At 47.3% G+C, this 16,523-nt stretch overlaps 2 protein-coding genes across 3 annotated transcripts in view; one reads left to right on the forward strand and one right to left on the reverse strand.

The window, feature by feature from the left end:
- The window catches only part of MAP3K14 (mitogen-activated protein kinase kinase kinase 14), a 39,931-nt gene extending 35,019 nt beyond the window's left edge, over positions 1-4,912 (forward strand). Inside the window, exons 14-16 of the mRNA XM_066628279.1 lie at positions 532-676; positions 2,468-2,568; positions 3,378-4,912. Coding sequence (XP_066484376.1) covers positions 532-676; positions 2,468-2,568; positions 3,378-3,542 — 411 coding nt within the window. The 3' untranslated portion in view covers positions 3,543-4,912. The remainder of the gene's footprint in view (positions 1-531; positions 677-2,467; positions 2,569-3,377) is intronic.
- Positions 4,913-11,939: 7,027 nt separating this feature from the next.
- FMNL1 (formin like 1) overlaps positions 11,940-16,523 on the reverse strand; it is a 100,198-nt gene continuing 95,614 nt past the window's right edge. The window contains exons 27-28 of one of the 2 annotated variants that reach the window (XM_066626998.1): positions 15,030-15,134; positions 14,555-14,627 (exon numbers count right to left, since the gene is read on the reverse strand). In XM_066626998.1, the coding sequence (XP_066483095.1) occupies positions 15,043-15,134 (92 nt within the window). In that variant the 3' untranslated portion in view covers positions 14,555-14,627; positions 15,030-15,042. Of the gene's footprint in view, positions 14,628-15,029; positions 15,135-16,523 lie in introns of both variants that reach the window. The other variant, XM_066626997.1, reaches the window with a different exon arrangement.

Here is a 16,523-nt window from a genome sequence, read left to right on the forward strand (position 1 = left end):
GCACAACGTCGTCCTCTTTTGGAGAATCCCTGTCCTCCGAAAGAGAACAATGTCGTGCAGTGCCTGAGCGGAACCGAAAGGGTCCGCTCACTGGGCGGATGGATCCACGCGAACATTGGATCCGGCCCCTGGGCCTGGGTTTGCACAACCTTGCTCTAAAGGAAGATCTTTACTATTCTGTCTGTCCTTGTGAGTCTGTACATCCCATCTTATGCTTTTGCCCCTCCCTATCCATTCTCATTAATTCATTGTGAAGCAATTCCCATGCTTAAAAGAACTGGTAAAAAAAATATGCATATCCTAAAGTCAAATTGACCTCTTGCTCTCTGTGGAGCAGGTGCTGGGTGTCATGCCATGCCTTGTCCCAGTTCCCAACCCCTAGCACCTGCTGGAGAGTTGAAGAAGGATGGGTGGTCATGTTGTGTGAAGCCAATACATCAGCCCACTGCATGGGGGCATTGATCTTCCTCAGCTATTTTGCGTGCCTCTTCCTCGAGGAAACAGAATTGCTCTTCTCGCCTGATTCTCTAGGGCTCAGTGAAAACTTCTCACAGTCTAAAGGACACCATGAGTTCTGGGGTGCATTCGTGGAGCAGCCAAATAGATGAGCAGAGCAATAGCTGGAACAGCTGTCTACATCGCAGCAGACAAACAGACACACCTACCTATTTTGATGGTAAGGCCTTTTCACTGTACGTTGGCTCTGAAGCTGGCCAGATGGAAACGTTTTATTTGTACGCATAAGCTTTTTGTGCTATGTTTGCGGTTTTGTGCTATGAATGCATAAACCTGTTGTGCTATGTTTGCAGTTACTAGACAAATCTTTTATTTCTAATTGAATTACTTAATCACTACTAATTGCTAGAATAATGAAAAATTGGAAGCAAAGTTAACTTCATATCTGCCACCAATGTGGCATTAGCTCTTCTTCTAGTTGGTATACTTCTGGGAGAGGCTACCCTGTTACCGCCTTTGTAAGCACACAAGTCTTGTGGCACCTTAATGACGGACTGATTAATTTTGGCCAGAAATGGACTAGAGCATGCTTTGTCATAGAGGCACAAAGTATAAGTTCAGCTTACAGATGAGCATTTCTTTCATGTGTGCTCCAGTGGAGGGGGGCAAACCCCACGAAGACTGGCATGAAATGCCAGTGGTACAAAAAGGATTGTGTGCCCTTCTGACCCTACTGTTGGTTGTGTTTGCATGTGAATATCTCACAGCCGAGGAAGACTTTTCATGCATTTGATGAAGTGAATTGCGATGCGTGCAAGCCGACGCGGCTATAAATTGATTAGTCTTTTAAAGTGCCTTGGCTCCTTTTATAGAAATAAAAAGAGCCTTGAGGCATTTTAAAAGACTAACCAATTTATAGCAGTGTCAACTTGCACTGCAACTATGCACTGTGGTAATCCTGTAATATAGGGCTGACGCGACTTCTCTAGAGAAGATGCTTAAATGAGAGAAGGCAGCCAGAATTTTGATTTCTGTAATGCATAATCACCTTACAAGAGAGCATACTCCAGGATACTTTGTGGGAGAGCAAAGACAATTCAGTGGGGGGGGGGGGGGGGAATATGCTACTGTTGTCTTCCTCCCTCTTCTTAACTTTCTTGCAAGATTAGAGCTGTTGTCCTGGTGTGCCTGAGACCTGTTACTCGCCCAGTTGCTATCCCTTTCTATCCATCCTGCCCAGTGGTGTGCCAGGGAGTCCACAGATGCAAGTACTCCTAGGTGGCATGGCGCCACCCTCCAGCCGTGCCACCTTGAGGGCTGCCCGCACCCACTGCCTCCACATCCGGAGGCATTCTGAGGGCTGGAGAGGCCTCACACTTTTCAAAGAAAACCGAAAGTGACATTTTAAGGCCCTCCAGACGCCTTCCAGGCTCACCTCAGGGTGGCACAATGGCCAGGACCGCCACTGTTCCTGCCAAGTAGCCCCAGTTGGGACCATGTCCTATTCTTTTGCCACTACCCCCAGCCAGCCACTCCTTGTGGGACCTCCTGGCTTGGTGCTTTCCCTTGCATGTCTCCAGTAAGTCTTGCTAGACAGACTGCTTCCAGTTTGTTGAATTCTTCACTGGCCCAACCTGATGCCTCGACTTTGAATTTTCCGTGGGCCTTCCCTGGCCTTCTTGGCCTCTTGCTGCCAAATCTGATCACCTTGTTTTCTGCTTTGTTCTTTACTGTACTTCAATTGTAGGGCCCCCCCCCCAGGCAGGAAGAGCCGTGTGTGTGGTCTGTGCAGCTCCTCGCACACCCCAAAGGAGCAGCAGCAGAGAGTACTGGGTGTCATGCCATGTTTCTCTCCTCCCTGCAGAGACAGGTGTCCAGTAGCCCATAGTCTCTTCCCACCTCTTGCATTAAAGCAGGAAAAGTTCCTACAGGACACAAAGTGCAAATGGGATGACCTGAAGCCAGAGATCCAGGGCTCTGTGATTTCTCTCACAACAATTTGTCTTCTCAGGAGTGAAAATAGAGATCCACCTGCTCAGCGGGGAGAGTCTTCACATTAGAGAGTTCCGGGGGGCCAAAGTGGGAGACATTGCAGTTGGAATCAGTAGCCAGGTGAGTCTTCTAACGGTGTGGATCCTGTGGTAGGGGGATGTCTGATGCTATACCTCTGACCCAAGGCCTGCTGCTGATCCCAGGCAGAGATTGGGGTGCATGTTAGAAGGGGAAGATGCACGGAAAGCTGGGAGTGCCCTTCTGGTAGAGCTTCAGAGTTCTGGTGGGGAAGGATTTACAAGCCACCCAATTCCTCCTCTACCAGGCTGGACTGGGCTGTTTTTCAGAGTCCCATTGCTGGTCCTCCGAAGATGTGAACCCCTGACTCCACACCTGGCCTACCTCCTTGCTAGCTGGTGGCAGCCAAAATGGGAGACTTTAAACCCTGCTGTCCATTGCATGTGTCTTCTGTGCCTCCCCTACACCCCCCCAATGATACCTGGTTTCAACATCCTAGCTCTCTTGATAATGAAGACAGTATCTATCCAGGGCTATGGCAAACCACAAGAGTTGCCTCTGCATGGCTCATTTTGCAGTAAGATTAAATGGGGCATTTTTCAGCCCAGTTTGGGGAGGGGAGTGGTCAACTTTGCTCCTGGTGGTCAGTCCATTCCCAGACATTCCGCAAGCACATCTACACCTGGGTACATGCTGGAAAATGGGTCTGTTTGGGAAAGAATGAGCTGAGGGACAGTGTTCTCTCTCTGCCTTCATTGCTACTTGCCTACAGTGAGCCCAGGAACATGTGTGCATAAAATGTTCTCCCATTTGTACACTTCCTGTTTATTTGGACTGTAGTAGGTCTAGAACAGAGGGAGTCTGTAGTGGAGTTGGACCCTTTCATCTTCCTTTGTTTCTTGCATTCACAGATACCAGCCTCAGCCTTCAGCTTCTTCACCAAAGAAGGCCATCCTGTTCACTGTGACATGGAGGTTCCTGATTCGGGCATTGAACTTCAGTGTACTCTTGCTCCTGACAGCAGCTGTGGTTGGAGGTGGAGGGTGAGACGTGGCCGCCTGGAGCAGAAACCTTAACAAGGATGTTTTTTTATTTTGCTACATCCTTGCTCTATTGCTGGTCCCCATTCGAAGACAGGTGTGTTATATGAAAGTAGATCAGCACTGAATATCATTGGAGGCTCTTAACTGCTAAACTAGGAGTTCGGCTTGGAGTCCTGTTCTTCTCTGCACTGCATTCAGCTCTCTTGCATAGGATTGAGTCTGATTGCGGTGATGGGGCATCTGTATTCTAAATAACAGCAGTTGAATTGTTGTATCTGCCTTCACTGACTTGGAAAGCTGGAAAGACAATGAACTGCAGCTAGAAAGGCAAGATGCCCCTGCTGTATTCTGTAAAGATGGCCCACTTCTTAACTCCACTACATTTTACTTAATCAAAGGAAAATCTGAAAGTGTGATTTGTGGGCATCTGGCTTGCTCTTAGTGGGGCTTAATAAGCTAGAACAGTTTAATTAATAAGCTATATAGTTGCTAGAGTCTTGCGCTTAGATGTGTTACATCAAGATTCCTCTGACCCACCCCTCCCAGGCAAGTCACTCTCAGCCAAATCTTCTGGAAGAGTCTTGTTGTGAGGCTAAGACAGTGTCCTGAGTTTATTAGAGGGAAGGGTGGGATCCAAATGTATCATAGATAGATCTGTGGCTTGCATGGGAACTTCCTGTGCAGAACTGAGTAGCATTTTATAAGCCTTAAAATCAGTGCTGGGAAAATGTGTGTAAACAAGTAGCATTATGCAAATTTTCAAAGGTGTGCCTCCCCCCCCAATTGTGACATCAGCAGCCACAGATAAGAGAATGTGTATATCAGGCCTGCACAATTTGTGACCCACCAATCTGAACATAAAGCCATTACTATGTATGGCCGCTTTTTAGGGCTTTTTTGGTACAACTCCTGGTTCTGTTGTCTGCCTAACTAAAAAAAAAAAAAAAAAGAGGTGTGTTGTTGGGCAGAACTGTTCCAGTGAGCAAAATTTCATTGCCTTTGAATTTCAATATTAAAAAATTTGCACTGTAGGTCCTGATTTTCAAGTGTCTCTGAGCCTTGAGTTTTATATACCAAAGAGTCGCAGGAAACAAACATCTGTGTCTCTTGGTTTTTCTTTTCCTTGTCTCAGAAGGGAAATTTCAAACATGATCAATCTTTGATCTTCTGCTAGTTCCTGCCAGAATGCATGATGAGAAAATCTCACGTTTTTTGTAGAATCAAAGTCTGTGCTCTTTATGACCCACTGAAACAAATACTGCTCTCCTTGCATGTTGTGTGACCTGCCAAGTGCCTACCCTGAAAGAAGTTTGAGCCTGGTGGGCTGTGTGTTTCGTAGTGGGTCATGATTGGTGTTGACCTGATGCATGTGTGTTTAAATATTAAAGTGAGAATGGAATATATCATGGAATGTTCCTGTGGAGTCCATTGTTGTTGTTTTTTTTGGAGGGGGGGCTGTGTTTTCTTCTTGTCCTAAATTAGAAAAGTGTCCTGTTACCAAGAAAACCAACAGAACTTGAAAATGAAAGCGAAATCTAAATTTGGAATAAATTGGGCCAATCAAGTCCATATATTACAGAGTTCTTGAACTTCTGCAAATGTATATATTCTCAATGTATACATATGCTTAATGCGTCTGTAGTAACTAATTCTGTCCCTCTGCTGGAGGAGGAAGAGGGACAGACAATTCATTTCTACAGACAGTTGCCCTCGAAATAGAACTGCAGAACCAAGAAGAGTTTTTCAGCAATTTTCAACCTCTGTATTCCAAACTCCCCTGGCACACCTGCTGACCTTTTGTGGCATACCATTGAGCCACAGCACGCTGGCTGAAAATCACTGCTCTAGAAAGCCTGAACTAAGAGTGCTGTAGTCCACTAGGGAAGAGAAGTTGGCTACAGAGTCAATAGCTTGCCCTTCAAAGCCCATGGTGGGTCACCTTCCACCAGCTTCTCAAAGCAACTTAAGTGGGGTGGTTCCTGAATCAGTCATACCCAGTTTCAGGTGACCAAGAAGGATTGCCTTGCATAAGTCTGTCCAATTTCCTTGCTCTGCTTCCTAGTCAGAATATTAACTTGAAGTGAATGTTGGCTCGTTTTGGCTCCAACCATGACTGCTGTAGGGTGAACACTTTTATACAAGAAGCTGTCTTTTGTGGAGTTGGACTCCATTTAACTCTGCCTTGTCTTCCCTGACTGGTAGTGGTTCTTCAGCATTTTAGACAGGATCATTTCCCATCCTTGCCTTGAGAGACTGGGGACTGAGCCCAAGACTTCCTGCTTAAAAAGCACATGCTCTGCATTGAGCTATGACTCATCCCTAACTGGTTTAGTTCTGCTACAGCAGTCTGTTAACAAATGAGAGCAACTTTGTTTTAAAAGTAAGGTACAGTATTGTTTTTTACTGTCAGAAAAGAATGAGAGGGTCCTCACACAAAGCGACTGTTTCTCATGTGGATTCTTATGTACACCGAAATCTGTAGTTGTCTCCTTTTGAACACCTGAGGTCAAGCAGCAAAAAGAATAGTTGGGCAGAAAAAAATGAAGGTACTTAAAAGAAGTCAGGCTAGTGCAGCTCATCTTTTGCCCCAAGAAGTCCCCAGAACAGGAACTGGCTTCAGTCAGCTCTCCCAAAAGCAACAGTAACCAACTCTTACAATTCTGCTGGGGCCACAAACCTCTTAATCTCACATTCTCATCACCCAAACTGCCCCACCCCTCACCCTTCCCTTGGTGGTTGGAACACAGCCATACACTCCCCCTCCCCCTGCCAAGAGGAACAGAAACCGCTTTACAATAAGGCAGGCTGGAGGCCATCATCTTCCCAGTCCTACTTCTAGAATAGCCTGAGTGGTCACGGGTATAAAAGTATAAATTACTGTCAAGGCCATGGTGGAAATAGCCAAATGTCAAACCCAATCTCACTTCAGTTTTATTTTCTTGTAAAAGCCTGTTGCTGGCCTAGAATTACCCTGAATCCTGGAGGGCAGACACAGATTAGAAGTGCCTGCATTAAGTTAGGGGATGGTGAGGTTTGCAATGGAAAGATGTGTGTTTGAGCTGCTATAAAAGGGAGTTTCCAAGATGGAGACGAAAAAGGAACTGGGGAGAGGCTTGTTCTCCCAGCTGTTTTAGTAACAAAGGCCACAATCCTAACCAACTTTCCAGCACTGACATAAGGATAATGCAACTCCGAGGTAAGGGAATAAACATTGCCCTACCTTGACAAGGCCTCCATGACTGCCCCCCAACTGAGGATGCAGCATATGCCCCCCTGGCACAGCTATGCTATGCCAGTGCTGGAAAGTTGATTAGGATTGCACCCTTATTTATCTAAATACCAGTCTGCAATGGAGGCTTCCATGACTGCCACAATGTTTAATCTGTATGTGTGTTGGACAAGAGTGGTGGAGAAACGACAAACTAATGCAGCTTGTCAGAGAACAAATATTTGCAAGAACCCACGGCAGCACTAGGACTTTTATCCCCTTTTTTTCTTTTCCAGAGGTGGATGGTACTGGCTGATGCTGCTTCCATTGCAGCCCACAGTCTGCCCTAGCTCCTTGTCTTTCCAGTCCCCAGTTCTGCTGGGCTACACCTGTTAGCATGAGAGCACCCCTGGAAATCACTCTGGAGGTGCCATTAAAAGATCTCTCCATGCTCCTTATAGTTGTCACACCAGCTCTACCTGGCATTGGAAGCTACCTGGCATGTCACATTGCCAGGTTTTCCAGGTGTTTCAACCCACCTGAGACATGTGTCTTGAGCATAGACCACAGGCCCTTAGCCTGACAGGATAACCAGCCTGGAAAGCAGAACTGCAGCTGTTCCTGTATGGATTGTGATGTGGGGGCATAAGGAAGGCAAAACAGTGGCTGAAATTGAAACAGCTAGAATTACATGTCTGCCTCTCCCCAGATGAGCCTGGTGCAGTGCTTCCCAGACTCCTACAAGGGAGTTTGGAGCACTCTAAGTGTGTGTGTAAGAGGGGCTATGGCAGGAACACAATCCCCAGGAGTGCACTGCTACTGGGGATGGGAGGGGGCTTTTCAGTTACTGGCAGCCAGTGCAGGAGTCCAGGGGGAGGTCTCCACAGGGCTGTCCACACCTCCAAACATGTTTTTAAAAAAGAGAGAGAGAGATGGGCACTTCTGGTTTCATGACAAAACTGGAAGTGTCCCTTTTTCTTTTTTTTTACATGTTTGGAGGTGTGGGGAGCCCTCCCCAGACCCCCTTAGGACAAGGGACAAGTGCTTCCCTGGCTGGTGGATTGTGACCCACCAGTTTAGAACAACTGACTTAGTGCATTAAAAACAAAACAGCTGGCTTGGGCTTCCAATCCTGGGAAAAAGAAGTTTCTAGTTACTGAAAGCCCTTATATAAGAATCCTGTCACCCCTAAGCAGCTATTTTCAACCTTTTTCATCTCATGGCACACTGACACAGTGCTAAAATTGATGGTGTGCTTTGACAGTTTTTGGACAATTGATGAGGCACACAGGGTTGCCAGTGGGGGGAGGGTCACATCTCGCAGTTAACCTACTAAATAAATGACCCTCCCCAAGCTCCTACAGTACATTCATGACATACCAGTGTGTCATGGCACAGTGACTGAAAAATAATTGCCTCCAAGTCTGAAATAGACATTTGTGGCCCACTGGATAGTACAGTGCACCCTCCATACCCACAGGGGTTTGGTTCCAGACCCCTTCTCCTCCACCAATAAGGAATTCTGTTGATGCTGGGGTCCATTGCCAGAGCTCACGGTTACTTACCTAGCACCTCCAGAGGCCTCTCCTGGGTTGCTCCAGGCTGACAGTCCACTCTATTGGCCCCCACAGGCCTCAGAGAAGCCTCCTGAAGCCAATTTTGGTTTTTGGAGCTAACTTTTTGTTTGACACTCCTGCTGTACTCTTCACATAAGCCTCCCATCATTGGCACAGCCCAATGGGGAAGAGAGATTACCTACATAGGTATAGTTGAATAGGCTGTTGCTGAGTGCTAGAGTTTAGAACATCCTATAGGAATGTCACCACTTTGGCCTTCTTCCATCATTTATTCTCATTGCATGTAAGAACATAAGAACAGCCCCACTGGATCAGGCCAAAAGCCCATCTAGTCCAGCTTTCTGTATCTCATAGTGGCCCACCAAATGCCCCAGGGAGCACACAAGACAACAGGACACTACCTGTGTCCTGGTGCCCTCCCCTGCATTTGGCAATCTGAGGCAGCCTACCTCTAAAACCAGGAGCTTGCACATCGGGTCAGTGCCCGTGCAGTCCTTTGAATGTCCCAAAATTCAATGCAGTAACTGGACTGAAGAAAAATAATAATTACAGCCACAACTCTGTTGTTACTAAAAGGGGACGCATAATCTGGCTCTACAAGGAGTGAGAAGGTGACTTTCTACTACTCCCCACTTTCTAAAATTGCTCAAATTAGCATTTTGGGAGCAGACATGAATGGGTGCTGGGATAGACAAAGATCTAGCTGCATCTGACTTGAGTCTTGAAATAGCTATGCTTTTCCCCAGCTTGCTGAAAACCTCCACTGTTTAGACAGTGGAAGCAGAGTGACATATACACAGCCTGGACAGTGCTCGTAGATCAAGCGGGATTATTGAACCCCAGGGTGTAAACTTAAGGTGGTACATTTCCATTCTTGCCATCCTCTGATCTTTCCGTGGTCCAATCCTGTAGCAATTTCCGGGATATTCTTTCTACTGATAGTGAACTGTTGTTTGGAAGAACTTGGATTGCTTTTTCAAAGGTGTGTGTGTGGGAAGTGGTTGGACAATTTGGCTACTGTGCAATAGTGGCAGAGGGTGCTGGGGCTACAAATTACAAAGAAGGGGGTACCTTCTGTGCTTGGACATCCTATCAAGTTCGCTTTCATAAGCTCGAATTGCTGTCTGAATAACTTGTCTTGCTCTTCAGTTCTGCAACCTTTTCCGTGTTTCTGTTTTTGAAAAGAAAAAGGTGTAGATGTCTCTACCTGGAGGCAGCTGCCTAAAGTAGTTGGTACTTAGAACCTAATATTAGTTGCAGCTTATTGAAATCAATGGGTCAAGATGGTAAGCAAAGGGCTCGATCCTATCTACTTTTCCAGTGCTGGTGCTGCTGAACCAATGAAGTATGCACTGCTTCCTGTGCCGGGGGAGCCAGTCACAGACCTCCTCAAGGTATGGGAACATTTGTTCCTTTACCTCAGGGCTGTATTGCGGCTGCACCGCTGCTGGAAAGTTGGATAGGATTGGGCCCTAAGACATTAGATATAAGCATCAACTGTAATCCAGAAGAAGCCAATTATCAGGTCTATGCAATAATTGTGCAGCAGTAAAAATACATTACAATGACCGTGAACCTGTGACTCTCCTTCAATCTTGTAAGACTAAGTGATGTTCTTAGAGCACTGTGACTTTTTTCTTAAGCATAGAATCTAAACAAAATAAAAATACCACTGTGGGCAGCGGCCCATTCATTTTGTTGTGGTGTCCGTTCATTTAGCATGTCTGAAATCTGGCACTTTTGTCATTGCTGGTCTGTCTCATTTGAGCAGGTTTCAAGTAAGGCTGGCTGAGGGTTCAGCACCGTGAGGCTGTGATTTCCTTAGCCTGGTTCACTGTCCAAAGCCAGGTGTGTGGCAAATGTGATACTTTTCTGCCATGCTACCAGAGATTTATCCAGGACCAGTGCCACCGGAGGTGGTGACATCACAGTGTCCGAGTCAGCATGTTGTCATGTGATGCTATAATGTCACTTCCAAGTTTGAAGGAAGGCTGCTACTGCTTTACAGTGTGGCTGCCGGCCTTCCCCATCCCTTGTCCAGCAGCTTCCCAGCTGACTTTTGGCTTCTGATGAACCACTGCAGGTCTCTGAGCACAGAGCTGTGCTTAGAGGTGTGCAGTGGCACAGCGGAAGCAAAGAGGTTGCCAGGAAGCTGCTGCTCAGTGGCGCCCTTCCTTCAAGTAGCACCCACGGCACATATCCTACTTGTCGCACTACTTGCATGCTACAAGAAGCAATTCGTACAAGCTACATATGCCACCAGTTCAAATTGTTTGAATCTCTATATTTCATTCACTTGGTGACCCCCTTGTCATCAAGTTTCTAAGAGTCCCTAAGCCAGGGTTGTCTAAGTCATTCATTGTGCCAAATAGCAAATAGCTATTCATTGTGCCTGCTGTGGGCCGGAAGTGACATCATTAAGCAGATGAGGGCCAGAAATAAGAACTTTGTTCTCACGAAGAAACTCGTTAGCTGCAAATGACAGAAGAGAAAAATGTTCAAATCTTGATCATAAATTTCAACATATGAGCCCAATTATCACAGGGGCCAGATAAATTTTTTCTGGGGTGCATGGCATCTGGCCTCTGGGCCTTATGTTTTGCACCCCTAAGCTATTATGGGTTTAGTGGGGAAGAATGACAGCCATATAACCAGTGCATTTATGGCAGGAGCAACAAAGAACTATGGTATTCTGCTGCTGCTTTCGGAGGAAATCTTTACTGGATGAGACCAGAGGGGGTAACAGTCTACAGGGCGCCTCCAACAGTGGTTGGCTCGAGTTCTGTGAAGAAGCCCACAAGCAAGGCAGACTGAAGCTGGCAGATGCTATTCATCACCAACTCCTAACACGTTGTTAGTAATCTAACATCTTTTTCTGGCTTTGAATATAAGGAACTGAATTCTAGTCTAAGCAGGGAGAGGCTGCTTCACAAGAGGACACATTAGCACTATAGGAGCCGATACCCTTAAACTACAGCAAGTCCTGACAAAAAGTTATTGAGAGGTTCTTGGAAACGGCAACTTGAAGCGAATCGAAACCAATTTTGCCATATATGCAAACACGTTCCTACAGCATATTTCTGGTCGCAAAAACACCACCAAACTACTAAATGAAGACCCCAAACACTTCTAATATTAAGCACTGGAAATAAATGTGAGCTTTGCAGGCTGCAGAAAACCCACACCGATATGGGGAGAATGTGCAGATTACAGAGTGGCCCTTGTTGGGAATCAGTTTTTTCCCCTCATCTATTTTGTAATAAAACAACCTAAAACAAAATGACTTTAAGTGAGGACAAGCTGTGTACCCTGATGAAGTTCTTTTAGCTGGCAGCCAGCTTGCGCACTCTCTCCAAATGCACTCACAGCCACCTGTTTTGCATCAGTAGAATACATTTATTTTCCTCTTTGTTTGCTTTGGATTAAATGCAGTTCACATAACCATATATAAAAATAATGTATACAAAGTAGCAATCAAATAGGGCACTGTAATATGCCCGTAAATGATTCAAGGCATTTAAAAAAAAAAAACAAGTTGCACATTCAATTATTCTCTTTCTAACATCCCCTTCCCTCCCTCGCTGACCACCCACCCACCCTGCCCCTGGCCATGGTGTGATGAGTCACCATGGGACAAAGGTGCTATGCTGAGCATATGCTGTGACTATTTTAAGCTGCATCTAAGTTACAGCAAAAGCAATGAAAGCATTACATCTAAAAGTGGCAGGTTTCTAAGCAGGGGTGTGCAGCTTCAGGGGTGGCATGGGAGAAGACTGGGAGCAGCACTTTGGCCTTGCCCTGTCTGGAGTGTTTTTATCTGAGCCAAGACTGGGGAGGGTCTGTACGAGTGCACGTGGCGACGTCTGCTGCAGTATGCGCTTATTGCTGGGAGGCCAGCCTGCTGCAGGGAAGGCAGTGGGTAGGCGGGGGGGGGAGAACTGTGGCATGCAAAGGACTGCAACAAAGTTGCAGTGTCTACTGCAGGCACAAACGGTCCCAGGTGGCTGTGTGTTTACAACAGGAATGGTCTGCTTCTGTGGGCAAAGCTGTCACATGGCTATCCATATATGAGAGGTGGGCGTAATGGCATTGCAAAGCTCACTCCCTTACATTGCTCTCTGGTCCACCACCACCCATAAAGAAAAAGGCATTACCTCGAAGGACAATTTAGGGATAGGAAGGTGCAAGTACATGCTGGGGAGGAGCTGGGCTCTGTGTTGTGGAATCTAACAAGGATCGCTGAAGGCTGTTCCAACACATGCCTGTTTGGGTCATCCTGACCCCCATGTTTTCTGAACTAGGTTTAGGGGCATCCCAACGGCAGAACCTTTCCAAGTCCATCTGGTTCGACATGAATCTGGGTTCCATGACCGGCGTCAGCACGAGAAGGGTGTCGCTGGTAATTTTGGGAACCCCTGGGATAATGAGAATGCGTTCAAAGTCGACCAAATCCACTCTACAGCTGACACATGGTGACTGTTGGAAGCTACAGTGTGTACGGTCTGAATAAGCTAATTTACCAGCATTGTCGCTTTTGCCCTTCTGTGTTGTCTGCTTGTAGGCAAATCTTTAAGAGACAGAGTACATGGGGGGAGGGGTTTGAGCACTGCCTGCACATTGCAGGAAAAGCACCAGTGAAAAATCCACAGGCATGGGCGACACCTTGTGGCAAGACAAAGAGCAGCAGCTCCAGTGCTCAGGTTGATTGTCACAAAACCGCTGAGCTTCTTTGCAGCCGTCTCAGAGCAAGTTGTTTTTCAAAGTGCCAAAAAGAGATGCCTGTGCTAAAGCCTAAAATCCTGAGATGCTGCTCCAGCAACTAGGTCTCCTCTCTAGAGTTTGGCTGCTGTGCTACAACAGGAAACCAACATTATTTAAACCCTTTTAGTGGAAGGTTCCATTCATAACCTGCTTAGAACCTTTATGTCCACTTTCCCCCTACTGGCTGGGCTCGGTGTGCTTTTTCTCCAGTCTCGCTATGCAAGGCTTGCATAGAGATGCCCCAGGAGTATTCAGGCTGTGCTGGTCCACCTACTGCAGGAAGCCTTGCTGGGAGTGGGGATGGTAGGACAATGCAAGTTGGCTGTGCTTAATTGCCCACATTTGCTGTTGCCTTCATCCACTGACAGCCCACTTGTCAGCTGACTGCTTCCTGACTTATGAATACAGAGGAAAAATTATATGGGGCATCATTTGATGCAGGCCAGCCTTGGGTTAGATGAGTGGGATAGAGACAAGGAGTAAATGCAGTCCCTCTTTCCTTCCCTCTACTAGCACGACAGCCCAGCCCTGCACCTGAGCAGGCTGCAGGTGAAAATGGGGCCCTGTACCAACTGCATGCAGGTCATCAACCATTTAGGCCTGCCCAAACCTGAGAACAGTCTGCAGTCTCAGTCATTTGCCGCTGCATCTGTCACCGCACCTCTGAGGAAGGTTAAAAGTGCTGGAATTGGGTGTGATTTTGGACAGGGGGCTTCCTGGTACCTCAGCGTCCTCTCGGCCCCACTAGCCAGACAGCCCTGCTGCACCACTCCCCACAGCTTGCATGAGCCTGAGGAGACACACTCTTGCACAGTAACCTTCCTATAAGCAAGCAACAACTCATGGCGATAAAGGACTTTGTGTGGTATAGAGGGGAAGATTTTCCTGAAAACTCAGCCCCACATCTTCTCTAAGCCAGAGAAAGGGCTGGAGGGGAAAAGCAAGCCAGGGGCCAAGCTAAGCAAGGTGGGGAAAGGAACGTGAGCAGGTGGAATGAAGAGGGCAGGGTGAGGGAGATCCTGGCAAAACGCTTCCTTCCCATGGAGAGAAGGCAGCAGCCCCAAAGACACCTGGCTTCTTGTTAAGTTTGGTGCTACACCGTGGCTGCAGTTGCTTCCTAGCACCTTCTGCTTTCCAGATGAGTTATGGCACAGAGCGGAGCCTCTTCCTGCCTGCCACAATTCCATGCTGGGTCAGCCACGCAGGGCCAAGATGACTCCATGAAGTTCACCAACGAAGCAATGCTGATCCAGAGGGCAGCCTGACTGTTAGGGGCTTGCATGTGTGCAGAAAGCCCACAGGTGGCTTTAAAAGCAGCAGGACAGGGGAGGTCCCCCTGCCTTGAATCCCTTTGTTCCTTGGGGGGAGAGGAGTGTTTGTTCCAGGCCTGTTGGCTGTGAACCCCTGAGTCTGTGCTTTGCACCCCCAGCCGAGGTTTGGTGTCACTGGAAGTTCTCGTTCATGGCTGTCACAGCGAAATGTCGGAGGTCACCTGCTGCATCTGCCCAGCGATCCGTTTCCTGCCACTGTGCCGACCGGTGTCCCCCCGCCGATACGGCTGGTTCCGCAGGCCTGCCGCAAGAGAAATCAGAGGGCCTGGTTACTGCTTTAGAATGGGGTGTGAACTGAAGGTGGAACTGATGCTGCCACCAACATTTTCACCATGTCTAATAGACTGTGGAAAAAGTAGGAGGGGCTCCCAGGATCACCATGAGCAGGTCACTCACTTTCATAGCCTTACCTACTTCATGGGGCAGTGGCAAGACTAAAATGATGGGAGACAGATGGATGGGATGTACCCACCCACCCACCTGCCATGTACTGAGTTTCTTGGCAGAAGGTCTGGATAACCATGAAAACAGTAGCAGGCACTTTGGATACTGTAGGGATGAAACCTGTGCCATCTCTACCAGGCACACTTCCCCCTGCCCTGCAGAATTTAAATCCAGCCCCTGCCCTCCATGCAGTCATTACCTAGATCCTTGAGCTACAGCGGGCTCTCTTCATTGAAGCTGGCATCGCAGAAGAGGCGAGACGAGCGTTTGCCCGTCCGAGCAGTGAAAGGAATGGTCTTCAGTGCTGAGTATAGAACAGTTCCAGGAGAAGCCAAGGAGGGCAAGGAGGAAGAGAAGAGAGAAGAGCAGCAGAGAAGTGAAGTCCCACAACAAATGGGGATTGTCTCTATAGGGATCTCCAAGGGCATATCTGTGTTCCATTAGTATAAGGCTGCTAGATGTGCACTCAGTTTCCCTTGGCTTGCCATCTGTTTTAAGATAGTGTGGGAGGAAGTGTGCTGGGGGCAAGCTGCTAAAAGGCCCATTGCCCCTGCCAAGATTTGGGTGCTTCCCCAGCCACATTCGGGAGAGGGGAATCTGGGCCAAACCAATGTGTTTAAGTGCATGTCCAGTTTGGCCAACAAAGAAATCCATAGCACCCCACTCCACAGGTCACAAAACTAGCCTGCAGGGTTCCCTGGGGAGACGGAATGGCTGTTAGCACTTGTCGTTTGTGTAGCACTTCTGGAGTGTTCAAAGCACTACCCATGTAGTATCCTTGACCAAGTCCCATAATGAATGACTTGGTTTTATCCCATTTTTCACCTAGCCCTCCTTATTTTAGACACTTCTGTCTAAAGGCTTCTGTGCTGGTTCAGCATCTTAAAAATTGCTGCACTGTGCTCCTGCAGTGTCCTTTGTCTGAAATGCCATGCCCAAACAGCCATGGGGCTGGAGGTGTACTGCTCCTTCTCTATGCCTAGGCTCTCCCTGGAGACAACTGCTCCTAGCCAAATCTCCTGCTGAAATTGGCAGGTACCCACTGATTGGGCAGCCAAACCTACCTCTCCAGGTAAAGGGGTGAGATAGAATGCCCAGCTGACTTCTCTTCCTCCAGTCCCCACAACATAATCAGACTAGATTTCTTAATATTGAGTTCCAGGATGCTTGGGAGATGCTTTGCTAGCTCTGCTGCTGGAACCAGAGCTGGTTCACAGAAGGAACATTCACTCTCCTGTAAGTGCTGAAGGCCAAGACTCCTGGGACAATGTAAGTAGCTAGAAACAGGGGCTGTATTTGCAGCTAGGTGACATTAATTTTGTTTCTTCCACTCTCTTCACTCCAAGCCAGTCTGAAAATTTCACCAGTGTGGGGATGCAGGTTTGTGGGTCGTGCTTGTGAGTAGTTGCCCAACTCCCTCTGCTGGACATTATTAATTACTGCATCCAATTTAGTTACCTCTGTTGCTATCCAGTCAAGCTCCCGCCTCTTTCAGCAGCCTGCTTGCTGTAAATTACTTCTCTATTTCCATTTCACTAAATTCCTTTTATTTAGGGTTTTGAATAAAATGATTATTATTTGGACGCCTTGCCTGCCTTAATTTACGTTCATGGATAATTCAGTGAGTTGTCATATCTGCTCGCTTCCTTGTGCTACTGCAATTTGGGTTCAAACAGGAAATTGTTCTGTGTTT

Source organism: Tiliqua scincoides, chromosome 5 (assembly GCF_035046505.1).
Source record: "Tiliqua scincoides isolate rTilSci1 chromosome 5, rTilSci1.hap2, whole genome shotgun sequence".
NCBI lineage: Eukaryota > Metazoa > Chordata > Lepidosauria > Squamata > Scincidae > Tiliqua > Tiliqua scincoides.